The sequence below is a fragment of the Haplochromis burtoni genome, unplaced genomic scaffold (assembly GCF_018398535.1).
Source record: "Haplochromis burtoni strain Fernald_Lab_line unplaced genomic scaffold, NCSU_Asbu1 Contig_7, whole genome shotgun sequence".
Classification (NCBI taxonomy): Eukaryota; Metazoa; Chordata; class Actinopteri; order Cichliformes; family Cichlidae; genus Haplochromis; species Haplochromis burtoni.
The window spans coordinates 3,678,987-3,700,283 of NW_024582368.1; the positions used below are offsets into that span (position 1 = coordinate 3,678,987).

At 38.7% G+C, this 21,297-nt stretch overlaps 3 protein-coding genes across 3 annotated transcripts; 2 read left to right on the forward strand and 1 right to left on the reverse strand.

Annotated features, from left to right (window-relative positions):
- The first annotated feature begins 499 nt into the window (after nt 1-499).
- On the forward strand, nt 500-8,714 carry LOC102304509 (alpha-2A adrenergic receptor-like). Its single transcript, XM_042225264.1, has 2 exons — nt 500-7,565; nt 8,135-8,714. The coding sequence occupies exon 1, from the start codon at nt 936-938 to the stop codon at nt 2,130-2,132; it is 1,197 nt and encodes a 398-aa protein (XP_042081198.1). The 5' UTR covers nt 500-935; the 3' UTR covers nt 2,133-7,565; nt 8,135-8,714.
- A 1,041-nt stretch (nt 8,715-9,755) lies between these two features.
- Nucleotides 9,756-13,276, forward strand: bnip4 (BCL2 interacting protein 4). Its single transcript, XM_005914151.1, has 6 exons — nt 9,756-9,999; nt 10,401-10,572; nt 10,703-10,763; nt 11,028-11,134; nt 11,328-11,477; nt 12,755-13,276. Exons 1-6 carry the CDS (start codon nt 9,957-9,959, stop codon nt 12,789-12,791), a joined length of 570 nt encoding a protein of 189 aa, XP_005914213.1. The 5' UTR covers nt 9,756-9,956; the 3' UTR covers nt 12,792-13,276.
- Nucleotides 13,277-13,331: 55 nt separating this feature from the next.
- Nucleotides 13,332-19,564, reverse strand: ppp2r2d (protein phosphatase 2, regulatory subunit B, delta). The gene is made up of 10 exons (XM_005914150.3): nt 19,378-19,564; nt 19,106-19,180; nt 18,501-18,598; nt 16,759-16,924; nt 16,560-16,672; nt 16,295-16,472; nt 16,011-16,175; nt 15,591-15,760; nt 15,170-15,261; nt 13,332-15,012 (listed from the first exon to the last, which is right to left on the reverse strand). Exons 1-10 carry the CDS (start codon nt 19,382-19,384, stop codon nt 14,733-14,735), a joined length of 1,344 nt encoding a protein of 447 aa, XP_005914212.1. The 5' UTR covers nt 19,385-19,564; the 3' UTR covers nt 13,332-14,732.
- Between the last annotated feature and the right edge of the window lie 1,733 nt (nt 19,565-21,297).

A 21,297-nucleotide genomic window follows, 5' to 3' on the forward strand; every position in this document is an offset into this window, starting at 1 on the left:
TAATCATCACATCAGTGTATCCTACCTGGTACACATAGGTTTAATAATTTATTAGACTGGGCTTGAAAATGTAGTGCTATTAGAAGAAAGTTACAAAAGGTTAAGCATTTAAGCTTTTTTCCTCAGCTCATTCACTCTGATTTTGATATCTTGTCATTATATATTTGAAAAAGGAAAAAAAAAGATTCTATAAGCAGCTTTAATCGTCTCTAACAATCCAGATATTTTTCCTTTAAAACATCTCACCATCTGTTCATGGAACAGAAATGAAAAACCCAGTGTGTACTTATAATCCATTCTAATTTAATTTAATAGACTACATATATTGTTTCTATAAATCAACAATATTATTATTGTCACGATCAGCCAGTGGTTTCATGGTCTTAGAACAACCCCCAATCTCTTGTTAAATGTCCAGTGTGAGATGAGCCCCACCCATTCCAGCATCACAGATCCCCAGCGTCAGATAAGCCTACCGTATATAAAAGATGTGCTCCTCTTCAGCTGCACTAGACGAAAAGATCTGCCTGCAATATAAGTCTCTTTTGCAAAACCTTCCAGGGGATTTAGCAGAAGCTTTTATTCTTGAAGGTTAGTGGATAAAGATTTTTTTTTAGTACTCTTAAAACTATCTTATGTGAAAAACAGGGAATAAATAGGTTCCCTTTATTTCTTTTACTGCTTGTTTGTCTTTTTAGTTTATATTAAAAAAAAAAACCCAATCCTTGCTTTTTTTGGTCTCTATTTTATAATTGACAAAGAGAAAAGAAGAATAGATATCTTTGAAGGAAACTCTTCCAGTGAACAAAATGAAAAGCCTCAACTCTGTGCCGTGTTCTTGAATGGATGCAATTAATAGACTGCTGGAGCACAGCTTCCAAGCCTCCTGACAGAGCCCCGTTCAGACCATACCATCGACACCACAGCTCACTCTGATGGGTTGTTTTATCTTCAACAGTGGAAATGTGACTTTGCCTGGGAGGAACCCTTATACTGTGCAGACCTCTGTGCCTCTAACAATCCTGGTGGGTATCCTTATCCTGCTAACACTGTTTGGTAATGTCATGGTAGTAATTGCTGTGATGACAAGCCGTGTCCTGAGAGCACCTCAGAACTTATTTTTAGTCTCTCTAGCATGTGCAGACATCCTGGTTGCCACTTTAGTGATGCCATTCTCTTTAGCGAATGAACTGATGGGTTATTGGTTCTTTGGGAAGGTATGGTGTGGAATCTACCTGGCTTTGGATGTTCTTTTCTGCACATCATCCATTGTTCATCTGTGTGCAATAAGCCTGGACAGATACTGGTCTGTCACACAAGCCATTGAGTATAACCTGAGAAGGACACCACTCAGGATTAAAGGCAAAGTCTGCTTAGTTTGGATACTGGCAGCTCTCATTTCATTTCCTCCGCTTATCACAGCGAAAAAGGACAAAACAGACAGTCTTGAATGTGACATTAATGGTGAGAAATGGTACATCATATTCTCCAGTTGTGCCTCCTTCTTTGTACCCTGTGTCATTATGATTACGGTGTATGTTAGAATCTACCAGATTGCCAAGAAAAGAACAAGAGCCCCACCTGGAGAAAGGCAAAGACACAATGGGAACTCAGAAGACCCAAAGTTCGGTTTGGACACGCTGGAGAGAAAAGACAGAGAACAGAGGGAGGTGAGAGGAGAAGACGGTAAAGAGGCTAATGAGCTTGATGTGGAGGAAGAACCCTCCTCTTCCGATGGGAATGAAACAATCCTATGTTCACTTACAAAGAAGAAGGCTATGAAAACAGCAAAAGTGACTCAGGTGAATCCCGGAGAAAGCGCTTCAAAACCACAGCCGGAGTCCCGCGAGAGAGGGAGAAGGTGGAAAGGAAGGCAGTACAGAGAGAGGCGCTTTACATTTGTTCTGGCTGTAGTCATGGGAGTGTTTGTTCTCTGCTGGTTCCCCTTTTTTTTCACGTACACGCTCACCGCTGTGTGTGACAAGTGCTGTGTGCCAGAGACCCTGTTCAAAATGTTCTTCTGGTTAGGTTACTGCAATAGCTCACTAAACCCCGTCATATACACTGTATTCAATAATGACTTCAGGAAATCCTTTAAAAAGATCCTTTGTAAAAGGGACAGAAGAGTGTAATAAATACTTTTATGCATTCATTTCGAACAATAAAGGGCATTTGGTCATACATTTATCTGTTATTGTAACCTTTGAAAATATTAGACAATATTGAATATTTGAAAAAAGAAAAGGGCATTTTTTCTGTTATATATTAATGTCTTATTGATACTAAGTGTTAGTTTTTGCGATATTAAATCATACTTAAATCCATGATGTGCATTTGCTACACAGCTCGTATTATATTTGGACAACCTGTGAGTTAAAGCTTTGATATTGTGAAGTTGTATCAATGTTGATGATGCACATTTTCTACATGTGTCTGCTGGTATACAGTATTTAAACTGATATCCTGTGTTTGTTTTTAGCTTCAAAGTTAATAGCTTGTAGAAGACAGCAGAAGCATATTGCAACAGAGTCTGCTCAACATATGCAAAATTGTCCATGTTGGTAATACAAAGGCAGACATTTGGCTTAGACGTTACCACAATAAACATGCCACGGCTTCATCAACGTGACTGTTCATGGAGTAGCTGAAGAAAATGATTACTAGTGATAATTATACATTACTGTAAATCCACAAGAATGTCAAAGGAGTCTAAATAAGCATATAAGTATTATGTTTGAACCTTAGTGATGCGCTCACACCAGGCTGAAGGAATGCCACATCGATGCACATAAGCTTCTCTGTCTATGCCAATTGAATTAAAAACATAAACACATTTAAGAAATGTAGATAACTGTAAATGCTACAATATTGCCAATAAAAAAATGCATACTTTGTATAGTGCAATCAATAGCAGGAAGTCATAATAACAAGTTGCACCCAAAGGACGCTATCCCCACAGCACCAACTATTCTCAAACAACAAATGCATGAACAAGACAATTATATGAAGAGAAAATGATGCCTTGGAGGTACGGGTGGCAAAACAATATCTAATTCAGTTCATTGTGAATTATAGTCCTTCATATCAGGATATCATTAAATCCTTCCCCTGAGTCAAACACAAGTCATGGAGCAATAGAAATATGATTGGCTCCTGCAAACACTGTGAAGTTAATATCCACACATGCTTATCAACGCGTTGTTATCCTACTTGGTGTGTTATCACCATTCATTGTCTTGTCGCTATTTAACCACACTTTTCAGAACAGTAAAACCTTTATTTATAGTTCTAATTCCAAGCCACTATCAGCCTGTGAACCTGACATAAAGTAAATAAACCATCCATAATTGTTTTAACTTAGCAAACATTTCCACCCCCAGCCACCTCTCATACAACAGAGTGATTCCCATGGCTTGTTCTTTGGGACTCTGGTGTTTTGAGATTCCTGTGGTACACATGTGTGGGTTCAGCCATGTCTCAGAGTCTTAAAATACAGCATCCATTAGGAATGGCAAACTATCGACCTGACTGTCGAATGTTCCCACGAACAATTTGTCAAAAGGAATTAAAAAAAAAACACACTGTAATGGAAGCTTTGTGGTAATGAGGGTTTATTCGATATAAATCAGAATTTCTAAAGGGTCTGCTATAACAGCCCTAATAAGAATAGATTATCTTTTGAAACATTTTGACAGGTATCTGCTTGTATTAGTATTACAAATAAACATAAAAAACTATTTAGTACTATAAAGTATTCAAAACAAATATTTCTACTGCTGCACATCAGTATGGTTTGAACGATGAAACTGCAGTGATTGCCGTCTGAATTCATCCTTTAATTAAAATAACAATTCTGCTGCTATGCTTGAGCAGCAGGATGCATAAATTACATTTTTAACAAACTCACCAAGCAACAGAGAAATTAAATGCCAAGAGGCCCATAACATTACTAGGCCAAAAGATTAATGCAAAAGTAGAAGTCGTGAAGTATAACAAGAGTTATATGTAAATCACAAAAATACAGACAAATGTTGACTGCGTCAAATATAGCTGGATGTTTTTTCAATGTGCTGTGGGACTGACGGTTGGTTAGATAAATAAGCACTTACATTAGCTAATCTCAGTGTATGCACACAGAAGACCACTTGCACGGTCTGCAGAGAGAATGATTTATTTCCCTCTCTACAGGCCACAGAGCACCGCGATTTATGCATCTGACATCCTTTATAAGCTGCTTCTGGCGAAAGTTCTTACAACTTTCACGCAGCTCCCTGCTCAGCTTCCATCATTTTATTCTAATTTCTCCCCACTTACAACTCAATAAGTGCTCTTTAAAGCTGCTGGCCATGTATCTCAAAGGGGTCTAACTTAGAGACAATTAAAGAGCACTGAGAAAAGTGTGCATCTTGGATAAACAAGGACTGCCAAGGCAGGATTGCACAGAGTCAGAGAAACATCAAGGTCACACTAACAAGTTTAAATCATAGCTGGTGATGAATAGAGTGTTTTTAATTGAATGTTGGGTCATTCATTATGGTTTGAGCACAATGCATCATGCACACTGGGGCATATAATACTTCCTCCCCCCTGAATTGATAAGGATGCAAGACAATCAAATTAGATTCTCTGGGATGTAAGCAGCAGGAGCCTCCTGTTTAATTTGCCTCATGATCTCACTGTGCTCACATTGCATCCAAAATAAATATTTCAGTCCCTAGTTTTCTGAATGTGTTTAATATTTTTAAGCATAATATTTCTAGCTGTCTAATTATGCAGAAGATGGCTGCATTTTTCTTTGCGAGAAATTATAAAATGATAACCCAACATAGTAGGAGGAAGATCAAAAATATGGACGTTTCTGCAATAGCTTTGCAGCCCAGTGTTTTCTGTTTTCCAAGACTGGTGTAATTAGAGACTATTTTTGATCTCCAGAAGAAAACCCCAGGGAAAAGAGGACCTCAACGAGGAATAAAGACAGCCAAAGTGCATGGATAATGTGAAGTTGAATAAATATTTCAAATATGGCAACAAATCAAAGTTCATTCTTTGGGTCGACCAGCACAGTCTTTACTAATTCATGCTTTACTTTAATCATATTTACCTCCTGTTTGTATTGAGCTGCAGCAGAAAATTCCTGCTTAATTATTCATCAAAACCATCAGCAAATTCAGTTAACGTGAGTTTATTTCGCAGTACCTGATGGTTAGATTGTAGTTACACAAAAGATACCTTATGCAAGTGCTACTTGAATGAGAAATATGAAAGCAGTCCTGCTTTTAGCATTTATCTATTCAATTCAATTCAGTTTTATTTATACTGTGCCAAAAAACAACAACAGTTATCTCAAGGTCATTTATATTTTACAACAACACAAAGAAAACAGAGAAAACCCCAACAATCATGTGACCCCCTATGAGCAAATGATTTGGCGACAGTGGGAAGTGCTCTTTAAAAGGACGAAACCTTCAATAGAACCAGGCTCAAGAAGTGGCCCCTATGTTAGCATTTATCTCTGCATAAATGCTAAAAGCAGAGTATAGGTGAACACTTACTGCCAACACAATATGATGAGTAGAACTGTAGTTATACAGCAGTTTGTAAATGAGTCACATTTTTGGGTCAACTCTTTGTCTTTCTTGGATAATAAAGAGCAACTTATTTTATTTTATGAACAACATGTGCTTGAAAGTACACTCTGAAGGAACTCTTTGGGTATGAGTACGTGTGTGTGAGAGAGGATAAGAAGGGCAAATTGATGGAAAAGGTGAAAGAGTGAGCTTTTTAGGTCCTATTATTCTGACAAATTTGTGACCTCATAAATGAGAAATAATTTAATAAAAGTCTGAGTCTGAAAACAAGTTTGATTCTTTTTGTCAAGTCAAGCTGCTCTGCCCGCTGGGAAAGTGCCATCACCGTCTGCAGCACACCTTCATTGATACCGAGTGTAGCTCTTGCAAATTTCCTACTCCGGATATCATAATTCTTCCTGAGGCATCTTGTCCTGTCTGTAGTATTGATTGTATTCAATCCTTGTCCTCCGCCAGCACCATCATATGCTCCCGGATGATGTCATCAAACACACCCACAAACATATAAGTGAACTATGCAAACACCAACTCCCGATCAAGCTTGCAATAATTTCTGTCCTCATCACTCAGACACCCAACAATTAATCTCTGAATATGCTTCCAGTTACCATACACCAATACACTGGCATAACAAGGTGGATAGATATGTGGCTTTATAGGCAAAGTCTCAGTCTCTACCTCATCTCTTTTTAAAAGGCTCTAAGACGACGAAGCAAACTGGCCACTTTATTACTTACACCTTACCAGTACTTGACTGGACCCCCTTTTTGCCTTAAATCATTGTGGCACAGATTCAGCAAGGTGTTGTAAAGATTCCTCAGAATATTTGAGTTAATTTTGAAATTAGAGCATTGGGCAGTTGCTACAAATTTGCTAACTGGACATCCATGCTACAAATTTCCCACATAATTTCCGCCACATCCTAAAGCTACTCTTTTGGAGATCTGGTGACAGTGGAGGCCATTTGAGCAGTGTAAACAAATTGTCATGTTCAGGAAACCAGTCTAAGATGATATGAGCATTGTGACATGATGCATTATCCTGTTGGAAGCAGTCATTAGAAAATGAATGCACTGTGGTCATAAAGTGATGGACATTGTCACAAACAATACGCAGATATTCTTTGGTGTCACTGACAAGGCATTTTCACTCAGAAAACTAAAGCTCACTGGGAATTTTGTCTTTCAGACAATTCTCTGTGACCCTTAGAGATGGTTGTGTTGGAAAATCCCAGGAGATCAACCTGTTTCTGAAACACTCAGCTCAGCCGTCTTGCAATATTCTCTGTTCAGTGTCACTTAAATCACCCTTCTTCCCCATCCTGATGCTTGGTTTAAGTTTAAGAGTTGCTTGATTTGCTACCTAGATAAAGAGCCATTGAGCGGGTGCACCTAATTGTTTAGTCTAAGTAAGTAATTTAGTGTAAATTACAGTATCTAATTGTGAAATAAAAACATGACAACATGCAGACAGAATGAAGGCAATATCAGACAATAAAAATAATTGCCAAGAATCTCACTTAATATTTGAAGATTAGGTCCAAGTTAAATCCAGTTAAATATTAATGTCATTTACTAAAAATATTTTAAAGATAAAGAAAGAATAAAGCAAAATTTAATTCCAATTAGCTGAAATGTTTTTCCAGATGCTTTTTTCAAAATGTAACATTTATATGAAAAATAATGAATCTCTTCAACAGGATGTTGGAGTGGTCCATGCCTCGTCCAGTTATGAAGAGCTGCTTTAATCTGTCTAAAAAGAACATCATTGCTTTACTTTGACTGCTGCATAACAACACGTTTGTAGTAAGTTATTACCACTGCAGTAATTTGTTAATACCATGTGACGTGGAATCAAATGAGCTAGTCTACTGGTCACAGAGTAACTCCTGAGGATATTGAGATGAGTTTCATTCTCATTTCTCAAGCTTGGAAAAATCTAGACTGTACACTAAGTATCTCTTAGATTCCAGAAAAGGTAAGGCATTGTGTTGAAGTATGTTTGGGAATTTTTAATATATATATACAAAATAACAAACAAAAACAGTTAGAGTGGTGTTAGACGCAGCTGAACTCTTATGCTAACTAAGTAGCTAGCTAAATGCTGTGCGTAATGTAGGTATTTGGCTACAGCCTAAGATTTATAATGGGATATTTGTAAGTGCAAATCTGATACGAATGGATAAAGAAAATTATAGTTTCAGTCTGTAAAAAGCATGCATGGCTAAGTCAATGAAAAAGCTTGTCTGTTTTGTTGTTGTTGTTGTTGTTTTTTAATTAAAGGATAACATAATATGCTATCTATATTAGATGCAATAGTTTTATTAATGTTTATAAATGTTTGTAATGCAAAGTATTGATTACAGAAAACTGTTTTACATGGCAAAATTAGAAAAAAATGAACACTTATTTATTTATTTATTTATTTATTTATTTATTTATATATATGAAGTACAGTGTCTCACATTTTCAGGTCTCTTTAGTCTCTGAAAACGTTGCTTTGGCTTGTACAGCCTTAGAGTCTAATACAGTGTCTGTGGCCTGCAGTGTTGATAGCTGCTCTCCTTGATGGCAACAGTGGATCTCACAGGTAAGTCTACAATAAACAGTTGTGTAGAGACTGTCTATTGGCTTGCAACCTGAGTGGAACGATGTGTTCCCTGTTTTTGTGCCACCAGGTATTATTGTTCATGCACTAGTGAAAGGTTTTCTTATACCACAATTTATTAATACATTTGCGGTCTAGTTAATGCAAACAGGAATTTGGCTTTCTTCTACCCGGAAAGCAGTCCGTCTGATAGAAATGGCAGATTATCTACACAGATTAGTGATAGGTTTCCAGACACAAATTTCTGGTTTAATCGAATACCCAAAATTGGGACTTTCTTCCTCGGCTCTTTTGTGAATATTCCTTATATCTGTCTGTACACATTAGCTGATAAATCCAATTTATGCACTTTAATTTGGAAATATGTTTGAACTGAGTTTGAGGTTTGAGATATTTTTCTGTACTTTTAGCTGACATCTACATCTAGTAGAGCTAAATGTTAAAAAGATAAAAAGTGGAACATCGCGAGCACCACAAACTGAAGCACCACTCACTGCATGCTTTTGCAAACTTCATTTCTCATAAGATATCAACTGTTTGGTAACATTTTTTAACAAAGTATTTTATCCGTGTTTTAAAATGATGTGGTAAACTGTGTAAACCTTTGCCTGCGAGGAAGCAGTACACTACCCATAATAATAAGCCCCCACAGTAATGCAATTTAGGAAGAATAATGAGCCAAACTAATTTCCATGTCCACAAACATAATTGTATTTGCAAGTCCCAAATTTGAGATTATAGATTTGGACTAGCCGGTTGAAGAAATTGTGAACAATAAAGTATAATATATGTCTAGCTGTTCCCAAACAGCATGTTGTTATTCAGTTCTTGGTTGAAAGAAAAACTGTACAAACGAGTAAGCATTAATTTAATTAGGTTTCTAGACTATGGAACTGACACATAGTCATGCAAGAGTAAAGATCATTGATTATGAGTTTTACACTATGAAGTTGTGTAACTTTCAAGTTAGAATCTGACAACCTCCTACGAGCAGGTTAGCGACAGTGGGAAGGAAAAACTCCCATTTGGCAGGAACCGGCTCAGGGAGGGGCAGTCATCTGCCACGAGCAGTAGAGGGTGAGGGAAGGGAGACAAAACAAAAGGCACCCTATAGAAGAAAGCCGTAGACTAATTATAAAATGCAGATTGGTGTAGAAACACCTTCTGCAAAGCATGTGACTTTTTGGTGACTTGTAATTTTCCCTTTTGAGTATGGCAATATACCAGATGACCTTCTTCTGACTATAATAAAAAAAGCCTTCACTTCATATACAAAGGGTAAAAGCCAGACTTTAGAAAAGTGCATATCCTGCAGAACAAGTCAAAATGTGGGACATTGTCTGAAGCTGTGGGATGGGGGGGGGGATCTGGTCATCCTAGTTATGACTGCCCTCTGCAGACAGATGTGTATAACTGCTGCAGTGAAGGTTAAACCAAAAATGTGAGACACAGTCAGCTGACATAAGCACATTTTCTCTGTAGCGCTGCTTGCATAACATTTTCACAAATAACTCGGATACGTGTTTATCGAGGTGGGTCATAAATCGTGTCCTTGTATGCGGGCGTGAACGCGCATGAGCAACACGCAGGGAGAGCGTGGCGCGCGTGCTCTCCTTTCCGAGCCAATCACATTTTAGATAAACACAATGTTGCGTCATTGTTATTGTGGTAGTTGGAGCTCCAGCTGGTTGCAGGCATTTCGCCACCATTTCGCTGATATATAGGCCTTTAAACCTGCGGAGACTGCATTATACCGCTGCAATGTCACTACCGGTGGACGCTTCCTCTGACGAAAGTCTGCAAGGTGAAGTATTTACGCCAAATATATATTTGCCAGTGTTGTTGTTAGCGGTAGACGATAGTTGAACACCACGAGTAAATAACGTCACCTAGCCTGACCACGTGAAAAGCCAGTCGATAGGGGTGTTTGGCTAAATAGCGAGATTGAATCTCAACTCCACATTGATTTATATACCTATAAGACGTGTAGACACAGCTATACAGGGTAGGCCATGGTTCTAGTTAGTTATTAAGGCTAATCTGCAGTGTTGCCACGATGAAAATGCCTACAAGCTAAAAACAGTCCTCATTTGTTTATTGTTCCTCTACGCGCAGAGACTGCATTCCTATCCTAGCCGAGATTGGCCTGTGATGTAGTACTGGATAACCAGGATTCATGTTTAAAGACTTTGCATTTGATTTGAGGTTCCTGGGTTGAGCTGCATTTCAGTGGGAATGGCTCCCAAAGTGCCAGTCAACAAGGAAGCCAGGAGCAAATTCCCTCATCCAGCCTGGCAGCTGACATGGAGAAAATGTTGCTAGAAGCACAGCACGAATCAGGCAGGAGCAGCTCCAGAGGAAGCTCTCAGTGCAACAGGTTGGTGGGGGTGGGCAGAAGGGGGAAGAGCAGTTCATGTTTTTCCTCTGTTTGTTGAGTAATATGAAGAAGTCGTGAGCTGAGTTTCCCTTATGTGTTTTCTTCTCCTTCTCCTTCTTCTTCACAACAGCCCACGCAGAGCACAGACGCCGCTTCTTCTGTGGAAAGGCTCAGAGGGGAATAGCTCACAGGTACATTAAGCCTTTCTCACAGCAGAAATTTGGACATGTTATAGCAGGCAAGGGAAAGTATTCTTAATTATTAAGGTCGTTCCACTTGAAGAGGTCCTTACTTAACAGCTGAGTCGGGCTTTTCCTGCTTAGACAAGTTGAAAACAATCTGTTTTCTTTATATATAGTTTATGTTTATGCATTATTCATAACCTTGTTAAAGCTAAATGTATTGTGACATAATTTTATTATTATTATTTAAAAAAAAATTTTCCCCCCTTTTAGTCAGATGAAGATTTCCAAGAGAGAATACGGGAAGTTGAGAACCTGATGAAGAAAAATGCTGACTGGATCTGGGACTGGTCTAGCCGACCTGAGAACAGTCCACCAAAGTAAGTAGTCATATCACAATTAGAGATAATCTTTTACCCCAACTATAATTATTACATGCCATGATTTGTAATTGTGATTCATAGAATTTGGAATGATGTCTGTGTGAGCAAAGGTGCTGGTGTGACATTAAACTGGCACTCACTTGATTTTAATGTATTCAGAACAATGAAAAATTAATGTGTCGCTCTGTAGGGAGTTCCTGCTGAAGCACCCTAAGCGCTCAACCTCTCTCAGCATCAGGAAAACCAGCGTCATGAAAAAGGGAGGCTTTCTCTCTTCTGACTTTCTGAAGCTTTTCCTTCCATCATTTATCATTTCCCACATACTCGCTGTTGGCTTAGGGTAAGCAGCATCATTTAATCTTTAACTCAGGCAGTATGCAAAAACTAAAAACACTGTACGGGAACCTCTTGAGTTGCTGCAGAAACTGTTGACCCACTAGACCTGATGTTTTCTATTTTCACATAAATATTGGGATGATTTTACATGCACTTAAAAATGGTATTTGTATATTAAATAATGACCAATCAATAATCTCTTAACATTTGCAGGATTTGCAGGGTAGAAAAACGACAGTGTCCTCACAACAAAACACTGAAATATATGTAAAAATAAAACAAACATAATGATGTTTAGAACAATGCCTGACTGGATAAACAGCAGTCCTGTTCAGTGTCTGACATTTAATAGGTTTAGGTAAGATACTCCCTGAAGTATATCAACTTCAGAATGACAGAGAATATAATTGTCTTTATTTAGGAGCCTGTGGTTATTATTCTATAGAGCATTATTTCAACACATCTTATTTTGGACTTTTATATTGAAAAACTACCACATAAACTCACTGGCCACCTCATTAGGTACACCTTAAACAAATTGGTGGAAATGTTCTTCAGAGATTTTGGTCCATATCAGTGATGCTTCGCTGGTATGAAGGGGCCCAAAGTGTGCCAAGAAAATATCCACCATGCCATCACACTGCCACCACCACCAGCCTGAAAACTACAGGGTGGATCTTTCATGTTGTTTATAGCAAATTCTGTTTTATAACAAATGTTTTTCCAATTTCATTTTAATGTCCAGTTTTGATGAGCAAATGCAAATTAGCTGGAGAGGCAGCGCTTCTGCATACCTTGCTTGTAATGAGTTGCTATTTGAGTTACTGTTGCCTCGCCATCAGCTTGAGCCAGTTTGGCCATACTCCTGGCATCAATAAGGCATATTCAACCAGAGAACTGCTGTTCAAGTTTCTCTTTTTCAGGCCGTTTTCTGTAAACCCTAGAGATGGCTGTGTTGGAAAATCCTACTTGATCAGCAGAATATGAATCATTTAGATCAGTCTATCTGGCACCAATAGCCATACCACGTTCAAATTCCTTTGAGTCACCTTCTCCATTCTGTTGCTCGATTTGAAATTCAGCAGGTCATCTGGACCATGTCTGCATGCATGCCTTAATGCTTTGAGTTGCTGCCATTGGCTGAAAAGTTGTACCTAATTTGGTGGTCACTGAGTTTGCATTTTACCCGGTTAAAAAACTATTTCAGTAGATACATCTAGTTAGTTGTGTTTATGTTTTAAAGCAGCATCTTAATTTCTCTGTTTTCTTCTTTCCTGGTAGGATATATATTGGAAGGCGCCTAACACATCCTAAATAGGATCGTGGCGCTTGGCACTACCACATCAACGTCATGCAACCATCTTGGCATGAAAACGGGACCTTCTAATGATCAAAGGAAATGTAGTAGCCATGTGACGTGGTCCTGTTGAATTCAGTGTTCCACATTTCCCACAGCAGTGTGGAGAGTTGAGGGATCAGTTATTGCTGTTTTTTGGGTGTAAACCTCTGAACACAGCAGTGGTGTTTTCTTCTTTTGATTGAACTCAAATCACTTTTTTTTAAAAAAAATAAATAAATAAATAATGCAAGCAGTTTTTTAGAGGAGGCAGATGGCTCAAAGAAATTTAACTTGACTGTTTTATTTGTTTTGGGGAATCTTTAGATTAGTTGATGGCACTCGTTACTGATTGCTTAGTTGTGCAATGATAAATTGTGATTTTCAAAAAAGAACAAACAGCATAGAAATGGCACATGTTCATCATCAAAAAACATTAAAAGTGTGAAACGTATGCATGACCTTAACTGTGTTACAGTTGATTTAATTCACAATGATGCAGAGCAGGCGAACAGCAGATGAACACAATTAAAATTTTATTGAACTTTGGTCAAAATAATAAACAAGTGAATACATTGCCACCATGTTAGGAATCAATGGACAAAGACAATGCATTATGTGTTTGTTTTAATTCATCAGTATATTTTGTGTAGTCAACCTTCATTTCTGCGTTCACAACTACAGAGATAAGATCCACATTTGCAATATGCGGTTCAAATTTGGGTGACATCCCTAATAAATGAGTAAGGGCACATGTATGAGGCCTGTCTTAATGTCCTACTTATCTCATGATCCGGAGGCACTCTATCACAAACTGTATGGTGTGCAATTTCCTCCTCGGTGTTTTCATAGACAGCCACGTGTAGCAGCAGTATATGAGGACATAACTATAAAATAGGATTTACAAATAATGCACATGAGGTTTGTAAAACATTGGGGGACATAACTTGTAGCTGTCACTGATAGAAGTAGGTATTAAGGCTGCAGATTCCCTTTGTCCTGGACCCCATCTTGTGCAGTGTAGTTTCCAGCCTGCATCCTAAACATGAGCAAAAACTAGAACTTGAATCTCTTGACACAAACACGTTATAGGTTGTCTCCAACAGTGGTTCTCAAACTGGTAGCCCCGAATGGTATTTCCTTAACAAGGTTTTCTTGAGATCTGCTCAATAGACAGTGGTGTGACTGGAGATTTTTCCACCTCTCTACAACATAAAAACATGCAAAGCAATAAACATGTTTTAATACATACTTCTAAATTTAAAAACACGTCTGTAGATTTAGTTTCTTTTATTATGTGGATGACAAGGTGTACTTGAGTAGATACAGTCAGTGAAATTATGTCACCGTATTGACTGGGGTAAAATAAGAGAAGGGGGTGGGGTTTGGGGGGAGAAACATGTCCGCTTTTCCAAATTCATGGCCTTTTCCACCAGTTGTGTGGCCTGAATACATGACCAATGGGGGAATGTTACAGTTAGGCTTATTGGCCATTCATCCGTGCTTCAGAGGGCCCAAAAACTTTGAATTGATGATACAACCTTGACAAGACGTCATTTTTAAGTACTTCCAAGAGTTCTGTCGTTAAATTGTGAAATGAAGGCTTAAAATGTCAACACAAACACCAACGTTCAAGAGTTTGACCTCTAGGGAGTGCCGTTCTGTCAATTAGACCCGAACTGGGCTTTCTGGGTCAGGGGGGCATGTCGATTGCCCTGGTGCCAAAGGCAAAAACAACCTAAGCTCAGACTCAAAATAAAACAGGCCTATGGATCAACCTCCTGTGGCAAAAAAAGTAGACACGTGCTTTCAAATTCTTCACCAGGAGGACAACAAGGCTGTTTCTTCTTATACAGATAGACAAGTAGTAGGCTTAACTACACAGGTACGGTAAAAGCCCTATCCTCTGGAGCCCCAAATCTTCTAGTTGATTTTGTCCTGGAAAATGTACAAGTTGTTGGTGGCTGCCACAGCTATCACGTTATCTTTGGGGTGCCAGGCAGTGTGGAGGATCTTCTTGTTGAAGTCCAGGCTGTCCACGCTGATCTCGTCCTTCTTCCTCTTGCCACCGGTGGACACTTTACGTGGTTTAAGTGTGGCCCGTGGTTTGCTGCTCTCTCGGGATGCCTCCAGTGTGATGTCCCGCCGGGTGTTCCGGTCAAACATTCGAAAGAAGTTGTTGTAGGAGCCTGTCATGATGGCACTGCCGAAGAGAGTAAAAAATAAACTCAATGTTTGAATTTGTTGCAGTAACACCAAAAGTTTGACCACCGATTGATATAACTTATAAGCCGGGAACAACATTTATAAAAACAGTAGTGAGTGAAATGCTTGTCCTTTGCAGCAGGAAGGATACATACCTGTCACTGCCATTCCAGCAGCACTCAAACTTGTCAAAGATGCAGTCGTTTTCATACAAAGAGCAAAGCTTACTGCGAAGATATTCATGGACCTGAAATGAAACAATGTAAAGGGAACTGTTCAAATCTTTATCTTACATAAAACATAGCCTTATGCATATTTAATCCATGTTGCGAGGCTAACCGGTACCTATCAGCCTCCATTAGGAGTTTGCCTGTCATTTCTTGATAGACCATATCCCTATTTGGTTATTACTGACTTTAGGAAGTCTGAGTAAAATTCTGACGTATATCTGAAAAAGCACTATTTCAAGCCTTAATCAAAGTTGACTTTTAAAAAAAATAAAAACCAAGTCCCAGAAAAGATCACAAGTGTTAATGTGATTTAAAACTGAATCCCCAGAAAAGCATGTTTAAGCACCTGATACGTCTCCACTGGCCTGTTCTCCATGTTGAGGTCCCAAACTTTGACGGAGAGGTAGTCACGTGTCATCATATAGCGTCCGCTGTGACTGAACTTCACGTCTGAGATGGAGGAGATGATCTCAGAAAAAAAGGATCGGCTGCTGGGATCCTCTGGTTCCTCAAAGACTTAGAAAATAAAGGGAAAGGGCAAAGGGGGAAATCCTCAAATTCTTGTATAAATCTTTATGAGCTCTTAATTGAATTACAGATCACGACAAAGAAATTAGATTAACAGGTAACAGATGCATCTTTGAAAAAACAAAAAAAACTAGACAAATTGTCAGACTAAGGTTAATTTCAGAAATCGCTGCACTTTCGAATTCTCTATTTTCCAGACAGACCGATGGCTTCACTACAATACGGTAGAAGTACTTACACTTTGAGTGCCTATCACAGAGCGCTGCCGCTCGCATGTCACACAGGCGGATGGTTCCTTTGCTACTGCTGTACACAAATACATTGCATTGATGTGGATGGCACTCAGCAGCTGTGATTACTTCTGTCAGTTCCTCCATGTTGGCGGGCTTGATGTCTACAATATCTGTTAGCACACTGTTAAGGAGCTAGCAGTCTTATATTTTACATTGATGCAATGCTATTAAAACTTTAAGACACATCTAAAAATCAGCTTTCTGATATATATATAAAAAAAAAGGATACTAAAACTTCTGTCTGTGATTTCCAAGTGCCATAGATTTATTCTTAGGTCATCTGCAGAGAGGTAAGTTTCATGATCACTATTTACAGAAATGGAATTAATGTGATAGGTGTGCGCATTTGCAAAGATCCTCCGTGGGCTTGCTTCTACCATGAGATCCATTGGCATCAGTACTGGTACCTGAAATGTACAACAATCAATTTTAGAAAAGTTATCACATAGAGTCATGCTCAGAATGAGGCAGGTCTGAGGGACGGCTAAACACACCCGTAAAGAGGTGATTCTAAAGGGGTCTCTGAGTCGTCCGTCTTCGTCTTTCAGATTGTAACCTTCTGCTCGTTTATCTCTTTCACTAATTTTCCACAATTTGATAGTTTTATCTGGGGGGGAAAAGGAAAGGCTTTAGGAGAGGGAACATAGTGCTTCATTATCAACAAATAAGAAAAACAGAAAAAAAAGCTCTTACCGTTTGTTGAAAGTAGAAAGTGAGCAGCATTTTGTTGTGGTAGCCATCTTATTTTATTAATTTTTTCCTCGATTTCTAAACTTTTCAAATAATCAAATTCTGGCTCGTGACTCTGAAAAGTGCTATAGACGTTGTACTCCCCACGCAGGTGTGGACGATTCTTAGACTGAGGGGGAAAAGGCAACAAAAACAACATTGTAATCATGGTATTGTTTCTGGCATTAAAAAAAACCCAAAACAACAGCAAAAAAACAAAAACAAACAAGATTTCATCATTACCTGTTCATATTTTTGCATAAATATGTAAAAGAAAGCTCATTACAGAAAATAGCGCAATCAACAACAAGCAAAATAAATAAACAAAAAATACATTTTCGGCCACTCAGTTATTTACAAGTGGGGTGCCCAAGTGGGTAACTCCTTATATTTGATTCTGCATAGTAGACATTAGTTGGTCTTCCTGAGACAACCCCAAAAACCCATAGACCAAGTACATGTAAGAACTACTATACTGTGGAGCCACATGTAGATTTTTCACAACAGTTCCATTATGGAGTACTGATGTAAAACACTATGATCATGGCATTGTGCTTTTTGAAATGCCCTAAACAATGTTTAATAGCACATTTTCATTGTAACTTTACCATATTTTCCATAAATGTACACTCATCCCCCCCTCCCCATCCAAACGCCTTCGACGCTTTTTCCCCTCCGATGCTGACGGTGGATCAAGGAGACCAGCGCTTATGCTGCAGACCCGGATGCATTGTCTACATTGGCTGTCTCTCACCCTTTACCCACCCCTGTTGCTTGTCATGTGTTTCTTTGGTGTATTAAGAGTTTTTTCATGTGCTATGTGCAGAGGTGTTTTTTTTCTGTTCTCAAACTGATCTCCCTGTTGGAGCTCAGTCGGGGGGGAGTTATTTTTTTCTCCTTATCTTTCCTCGTGTTGTGCATTTTCCATTGTTATACCTCTCTGGCCTATCTTCCCCATGTGATGTTTGTGTAATGTATGTATGGTCAGAAGGGTAAGACGGCGCTGGCAAAGGTCGGCAGCCTTAGCCCAATTTCCTTCGGGGTCAACCTTCAGGATCAATAAAATCAATTCAATTTTATTGAATTGAATTGAATAAATATATGATTAAACTGAGAAAAACTAAGATAACACCTTCCCATGATAGTCTAGTACCTTAATATTTAACCTTAAAACCAAAATAAATAAAATATCCAGTTTGAATACCACTCACACTTTGTTCCTAGCCAGTGTTTCTGCCAACTGTTTACTTCCTAAAATATGCATGCAGCCTTCAGTTCTTACATGTAGTTTTATTCCACATTACATTGTTCTGTGCTGTACGATGATGAATGCATCTTATGGTAAATGTGAGCATAACAAGACAAATTCATAGAAATTGTATTGTTGAAATGGATACAATAAACTTGGTCTTTTATATGTAGTGTATCCCAGAGAGCTCATTCTGCTCATTTGGATGTTGCGTTTTCAGTGGGAGGCATTCATCCAAATGACTTCCTCAGTCTTAGCTGAGTGCAGGTTTCCCCAACCTTACAAACACTACATTTGCATGATGATCTAAACTGGTGCCACTGACTAACAATGGGCTGTAAGGTCAGTTTTATGATCATTAATATGCAAATACTGCTCAGAGAATATTTAATATCTATATACAACAACAGCTTAGGGCTTCACTTCTGGAATGGTGTTACTGCTGTGTGATCCTTACCTCTTGTTCATGCTGAAATATCACTACTCTGCCTCCCTTGTCTCCAGTTGCCAGTAGCTCTCCAGAATAGTTGAACTCAACTGTTGAGATTATGTCAGCTGAAAAGACACAAATCGGTGTGAATCAGACCTCACAGCTCAGCTTCCGCACTGTAGTTGGGATGGCAGCTAGAATGCTACTGTGATGGGCTGCAGGCTAAGTCTGATCCCACTGTTCTTATAGAAAATGTAAAATACCGATAACCACATAATATCACGTACACCCACTAAGGTATGAATGAAAACAAGCATGATGTCACTCGACAATTTATGGACGCAGCACATTGACGTCACGGGCACGGTCGCTCCCCCTTTAATAGTTTAGCCACCAGCTAGCTCATAGCGAGCTAGCGACACACAGCAATCTACAAGGAAAGGGCGTTTGTGCAACTGATCCACAAACAGGTCTACACTAATCACGAGAGCAGTCTTGCAAAAAAGCACGCGCGTCCATCCGCCGTCAGCTCTCGTGCACCTCAAGCGAATCCCACAGAGAACCATCATCAGACCACCTAGCTAGCTGCCCACCACTGTAGCCTAGCCGCCGAGCTAACGTTAGCCACATACCTTCCGCAACATCTTCATCTATCGCTCCTTTTACTTGAGAGAAACACCACTGAAAATCATTTCCTCCTGCAACTCCTGCAAAAAGAAACCAGGGTTAGTGTGATTCCGGCTCGCCCTTCATCGGGCGGTAATAATGACCTGACAGTGACACAGTTTGACAACTAGCAACTTAGCTTGCCAGCGCTAACGCTGGTTAGCCAAGTTGCAGATTCAGGCCATCACACACACCAAGTGAGGTGGATCCTTTTCCCTTCCTTTAAAAAGTAGCTTACCCGCCATTGCTTCATTTAGCAGCTCTTGTTGTACACAGCTTCCAATGCCTTATCAACCAGTGCGGCGCGCTCGGAGAGATAGATAGCATCCACAATCAGTGTGAAGACTCGGGTCCAGATCTGTCAAGACCACGGAAATTATCCGTGATTTTTTTTCTTCCAAAATGGCGCACAGTACATGGAGAAATGACGTCATGCACACATGCCACATCCTGACTCCATCCATCCTCCTGAGCATCATATCAGTAAATGTGCATTTTCACTGGATTTTATATCCACCCAGCTTTGTTTCGATGAATTGCATGTTTTACATATATGGTTATTGAGGAGTTTAAATCCTATTTAGCTGCCCACTAATAAGCAGGACAAATACAATTTACACATCCCCGCCTGGTTATTTTCTCTGTGACTGAAATAAACAGCTACACATGCAAAAACAACTAAGAAAATCTACATTTTTTTCAGGCATATATCCACAGAGCAAATATGTTTAATTAAAATGATTTGCATAGCAGCCCATGAATAAGAGTTAAACACATTTTGTTTGCATGTTAAACGTTTTTTGACATTTAAATTTTTTATTTCATTTTTCATATTTTACATGCAAAGTGTGATTTTGAGTAAAGCGTCACTTTGAACTATAGTGACAACATGTAGCACCTCAGCCTGTATTGGATGGTCAATCGGTGACATCTAGCGGCAAAACCGAGAAAATTCCGTTTACTTCGCATCCACTATATAGTTTTCAGTCTTTATTTTAGTCTGTATCCTTTTCTATTGTTATATTTCTTCACGAAGATAAAGGTAAAAAGAGTCTGACAAGTCCAGTGAAAACAAATGCAAGCCAGTGTTATTAGAAAGAAGCCTGCCACTCAAAGAATCCAGAATTTAAATCTATGAGAGAATTTCACAACAATGTAAGTGAGCTTTTAAAATTAGTTTTATTGGCTAAAACTGGTAATTCTCCACATGCAATTTCAGATTTCTATGACCAAACAAAGGTAACTTAGATAATGGTTCAAAGTATATTAGGTTAATTTGATATTATTTCAAATACTCAGTGTGATTTTTTCAAGCTACAAAATAATGTTTTAGCTATTTTACACAGAATCAACAAAAAAATATGCTGTGTATTTATTTTTTAAATAGATTGTCTGCAGTGTGATGTAGTGCATACAGAAAAAACTGCCGTAGATGATGTATTTTTTTTAAATTAAATACATATGGTGATATATATACACAGTTCAGTGGATAAATGCCAATAAGCAGATATGAAAAAGCATAGTCTAAAGCTTGTTTTTATTCAGCTATCATAGCGTGTGTTTTTGAAGCCAACTCATCACTTGCACTGACTTGAAGTTTTATTATATATATATATGTATTTTCCCCATAGTTTATATTTGGTTTTTGCAGCTGCACATTGTCCAGGAGGTGGCAAGAGAATAAAAACGATGTACCCTCGAAGACCTGGGCCAAATCCCACCAAAACCTTCTCCCAAGCTACACATCGTCTCATCACTCACGCAGAGTCCCACGGGAAGAAGCAGAGCAGAGGCCTGGAGGTTAGGAAGACTCTCTCACTCCCTCACTCTCTTTCTCAGTACACCTATATATCTATATTTAACTATCTATACAGGTACAGACATATCTATATATTTGTCTATAGAGATATTTATACAGATATAGCATAAAAGTAAATGTTCTTATAAGGTGTTGGGTCAACACCTGCCACCAGAACAACTGCAGTACTCCTTGGCATTGATTCTGAAAGTTTGTGGAACGCTACCAGAGGAAATAGAACGCTACCAGAGGAAATACTTTGATCTATCTATCTATCTATCTATCTATCTATCTATCTATCTATCTATCTATCTATCTATCTATCTATCTATCTATCTATCTATCTATCTATCTATCTAT